Source organism: Loa loa, assembly GCF_000183805.2.
Source record: "Loa loa unplaced genomic scaffold supercont3.176, whole genome shotgun sequence".
In the NCBI taxonomy this organism is placed as follows: Eukaryota; Metazoa; Nematoda; class Chromadorea; order Rhabditida; family Onchocercidae; genus Loa; species Loa loa.
In genome coordinates, this window is record NW_018108356.1 from 91,713 (window position 1) to 96,736 (window position 5,024).

Here is a 5,024-nt window from a genome sequence, read left to right on the forward strand (position 1 = left end):
TATATATATATATATATATATATATATATATATATATATATATATATATATGTCGAAGAACTGAGTTTTCTATTTTCTTCAAGTTCATAATACGGATAGGAAACTAGACAAAGAAGGAGGTTGAGATATTGTGAATCATAGCATGGGGGTTAGAAATCCTACTGTAATAGTCGAGTAAAATGTATAATACTTGAATTTCAGTAACACGTTTCGTTTCAGTTGAGTGACGAAATTTTGGGTATGTTTGACCCATTAGTCGCGGAACGAGTAATCCCTGCTTCTCCAATTGTCGCAGCTTCATCGGTCTCGAACTCTGATCCTGTCAGCGCAGTTCTAAGAAATGCGGCTTTTGCGGAGTAAGTAAATCCTTCTTCTGAAGACTCTGTCTCCATGTTTTCAAAATAAAATAAACTTGTGAGGGTTTTATCATGTTAAATTATGAGGATGAAAGTTTATAGGTAGAACAAATTATCAAATTATAATGACTTTGGATTAGTATAGATGACGTTTGAATTGCCATTCATGCATTGCTGCTATGCATTTCTATATATTTCTTCAGCTGCTGCATGATGTAGCGTTCGTTCAACTTCAAAACATAGTTTCTGATTTTATGATTGACAATTTTATGATACATATATTTTTAAAAACGAAAAAACTCGAAATTCTTTCTGAAAAAACTTGAAATCCGTAGTGAAACTTCTTTTTAAATCAATTACTGGTAAGATTAACTGTATTTTTTTCAGTAGACGACGATGTGCAATAAAACTGCAACGATACAATAATAATATTGAAAAAGCTGTGAATGAATTGAAAATTGAAGAGCTGTTATCAATGGGTGTAGCGCAAGATAGAGGTCAAGCAGTCAGTGCGTTAGAAGACTGCCGATGGGATCTTAATGCGGCAGCAGCAGCGTTAATATCTTAATATACTGCATAATTGCGAGACACTGTTATCTTGGAACGGATTTTAGAGACTTCGATCTTGTGTAACCTGAGACTTATTTATGAAATTATATAATGTTTTGAAGAGCTTTCATTATATGGTCATTTGTTTTTCATGACAGAGCTATGTCAAGTATAATTACTCCAGATCTAATTTTTTTTTTTTTTTTAATACTTATTCTCTGTTTGTTATAATGCGCAGTATAAGTTACCATTCATTATCTGATGGATCTTAATTCTTTCATTTTCATCTGTTTAACTTTTGCCTTATTCAAGTTTTGTTTTAGGAAATCTAAAATTTTTCCCGCAGAATTTTATTTATAAAGATTATATATACCAGTTGCATTATCGACGAGTAACTTGTTTTCAATATTCAGGACACAGTGAAACCTGATTAGAATCAATTTAGGGAGAATGAGCTTTTAGTGATTTGTGGAAATCTTGAAAAGAGGAATCACTGAAGCGGGGAAAAAAAGCTCAATTTTCATTAGCTCAGTATAATTTTTGCGAGGATCCCTTTGATAGTTTCTGTTTCTGCGCTAATCATTCTTCCCCATTGCGTCATATTTTTACCCTAAATCGTTTGAAAGTATAATTCACTTTTCAGTTATTCAGTGCTTCTCGTTTTGTGATTAGCTATTTTGTTTTTAGTAGCTTTTACTCTGTTTCCGTGTATTTGTTCCAGTTTGCTGATCGTTTGCTGTTTTTATTACGTATCACTTTACTACTTTCATGCTTAACTGTAATATAATAGGCAACTAGATAGGTTGATTTTTAAGTTGCATGTTTCTCTTTCGTTATTCTTCGGTCTTTCGTAATATGAGATTATAAAGTAGCGAAAACCGAATGATCTCTAATCTATGTTTAAATTTTAGAAAACTACAAATTAAATTTAGATTTTGATAATCGTTCGTTTTTCTGAACAGTCAAAAAATTTACCGGTGACCGGTACAGAATGTTGCAATACGTTATGCTATAATGCATATATCAACGTATTATAAGAATACGTTTTGTCGATATTGAAAGTTGTTATTAATCTCATTTGACGGGTAGGGCAATGAGCAATCTGTTAGTGTAGTTCTAAATGAGATCATGTACCAACTATTTAACCATTGCAGCATTTTTTTCAATATTTCATTTGTACCTAAATTACCTAATCTACTTAATCTCTTCTCATTGCTTTATTGTTAACGTGTCGAAATAGTGACCTTCGATTTCATTACTCTCTTTTCATTCTTCCTATTTTATCATTTTTGTATATTCCCTAATTTGTTTGTTAGTATATTTGTTCCATTAAGGATAGTTGTTCGATTATTAGTGCAAAACATCGTCCGCAGATTCTTCACAGTCTTGGTCGCATAAGCAAACTGTTAGATCGTTTTTCTTTAAATCACGATTTAGCTAAGCATATTCAATGAATTGGCAAATTAAAAAAACATAACTATATCTTGTTTGTCTCTTTAAAACTTCAAGTGTTATCAACTTATCTTGCTTTGCCATTAACTGTAATTCCCAGGCTGAATTCTCTCAAAGGTTACTATCGCTGTGTATTGAAAGATGCACCACTCTATTCATACAAGTTTTTCATTTTGTCTTTGACTTTTTTGATTCACTTATAAACCATAATGATAGGGTATAAATTGTGTGGCACATTTCATTGGGGTGAACTTTGCAACTTTTTTCTTGTATAAATTTCCTTTATTTCAGTTAGGTACATATGTAGTTTGTAATCGGTTAATCAATACGTAAGTAATATAAAAATTACAAACTTAATTGGTAAATTTGCAAAATATATCAGAAATGGGTAAAAATACTATGCTAATCAACGGTAAAAGATTCCGTATGATCAATAGCTTGTTTCCCAAAAATAAGGCAGGGTCTTATTCCCTCTCTACCCCAAAAACAAAAAAAAGACGTACTAGAGCTTATTTTCAGGGAATGTCATATTTCGGGGACACGGTAAGTCTGGAGGCTCGGTCGAGGTCAGCCGGCGCTTTCTGTGGCTGTGAAAAGGGAGCGGCGGTGAGGTCGAGAAATATCCAGCGCTGAATGGGATGTGGGTCCGAGGCATCATTCATGGCTTGGCGTGGCTGCAAGGAGTGCCGGCGCTGGTGCTCCGTGCGGCTGCAGCAAGGCCGAATTAGGTCTTATTTTCAGAGGATGATTTATTTTCGGTGAAAAGTGATAGTAGACTTTGTGTTGTAAACTGTTCCTGGATGTATCAAAGCTTACGTACCACCCATAATGTGACAGTAGTTTCTGAGGAGCATGTATGGATGTGATTTGTTAGCAAAATAGTACCACCAGCCAGTGTCAAAACTATCATTTGCAAAGGATAGAGCTAAATTCGAGCTATTCCGGTTCTGTTTTATGTCAGCATTTGAAATGAACTATATCAGAGTTTCGGGTTGCTTTGTTTAATTTTTTCTGATGACATGTCACCATAAAATTGTCAACGGATGAATTATTCAAATTACATCTTTATGAGAGTTAAATAATCGTAATAGATAATGCCAATGATACATATTTGAAAACAAAGCCTGATATAACTGATAATTCTCTTTGAGACAACGAACCTGTTGGAGAGTGATGTTCTGTTGGGGACAATGTTTGTAGAGTGTATCTTTGTAAAATTGCAATGAATATGAGAAGTTGAAATAGGGGACGATCAAAAGTAAAGCAAGTTAATAATTCAATCACCATCTTTATTAATTGTTTACATATTTTCATAATTTGAATATCAAGATATGAAAATTTCAAAAAAAATTTTTTTTCCTTACTTATTTCTCTTTATTTTAATGAGAAATAAAAAGTAAATTCACTGTTCTTCCTCTTTTCTGTTTTACTAAATTTTTTTCTTTTTTATTTAATTATTAGTTTTTGTTTTTATTTTGGGCAAAAAAAGAAGGAAAAAAAAGGAAACAGTTGTTGACATCATTGTGACAATATTTTATTTTCAAGGTTGGTGGTTTCATTACTTTCTTCTCTAGCATTTTCATTTTGAAATTTATTAAAAAGAAAGGGAAAAGTGAAATGTTAAGCGAAATTTTTGTTACTCATCCTGAAATTGTTGTTTAAATTGATATAAAATTTGTCATATATCCTTAATTAAAAAAAAAATAAATTTTACACGTAAATTACCAAATGTTGCATGTTAGCATTATTAAATGTTTTATATAAATATTAATTGGTAAATGAAAGACAAAAAAATGGATTTAAAATTTTATTAAACAAATATTATCAGAAAAAAAATTTCAGCACATAACTTTGACATTTTGTTTTAAGTAATTTTTAAGAGTAATAATTTAAATGGTAATTAAAATTTATATTTGTCAAAAACTTTGTTAACTTTTCTAAATATTTTACTATGTATTTTTTTTTTGCTTTTTTAAATACTAATAATATTTGAAATTTTTTCGAGCATTTTCATTGTTTTGTTGTTAATTAAGGAGAAATAAAAAAGAAGATAATTAATGAAGTATTCTTCATTATATAATTAAAGATAATTAATGAAGTATTCTTCATTATATAACTAAAGATAATTAATGAAGTATTCTTCATTATACAATTAAAGGTAATTAATGAAGTATTCTTCATTATATAATTAAAGATAATTAATGAAGTATTCTTCAATATATAATGTTACCTTAAATTGTAATATGTAAAAAGTATTATTATATGTTATTAAATTGCAATTTGATAGTCTATTAATTCATTTTCTATTTCCATCCATTAATTTTTTCAATTTTATATTTATCTAATTTTTAATTGTGCTTCTGTCAATTTTTCTTTTTTTTTTTTGTTTATCATTTTATCATATCAGTAGTAGGTGGTGCAAATTTCTTTTGATATATCAACAATCTTTTAATTTACGATTTCAACATGAACAAATTCATTAGTCCATTCATTCTCTTGTTTATACAAAAATTATTTCTTTAGATATTTTTTATTAATTAAAAATAATTTTTGCAAAAAATAAAAAATAAAAAAGTTAAAAAAGGGTATTGTATTATTTTTATATTAATTACTTACTACTACTACTGCAATATCCTATAATAGTATAGTGAAGAGCAGAAGAATGGA

The 5,024-nt window shown here is 29.5% G+C and overlaps 2 protein-coding genes across 2 annotated transcripts in view; both read left to right on the forward strand.

Annotated features, from left to right (window-relative positions):
• The window catches only part of LOAG_18027 (TK/ACK protein kinase), a gene marked incomplete at its 5' end in the record, with an annotated part of 9,551 nt that extends 8,565 nt beyond the window's left edge, over positions 1 to 986 (forward strand). The window contains 2 exons of the mRNA XM_020450697.1: positions 220 to 356; positions 744 to 986. Coding sequence (XP_020305596.1) covers positions 220 to 356; positions 744 to 924 — 318 coding nt within the window. The 3' untranslated portion in view covers positions 925 to 986. The remainder of the gene's footprint in view (positions 1 to 219; positions 357 to 743) is intronic.
• A 1,893-nt stretch (positions 987 to 2,879) lies between these two features.
• LOAG_12541 (hypothetical protein) lies at positions 2,880 to 3,105 on the forward strand (the record flags this gene model as incomplete). The annotated part of the gene is made up of 2 exons (XM_003148053.1): positions 2,880 to 2,923; positions 2,985 to 3,105. 2 exons carry the CDS (start codon positions 2,880 to 2,882, stop codon positions 3,103 to 3,105), a joined length of 165 nt encoding a protein of 54 aa, XP_003148101.1.
• Positions 3,106 to 5,024: the final 1,919 nt, after the last annotated feature.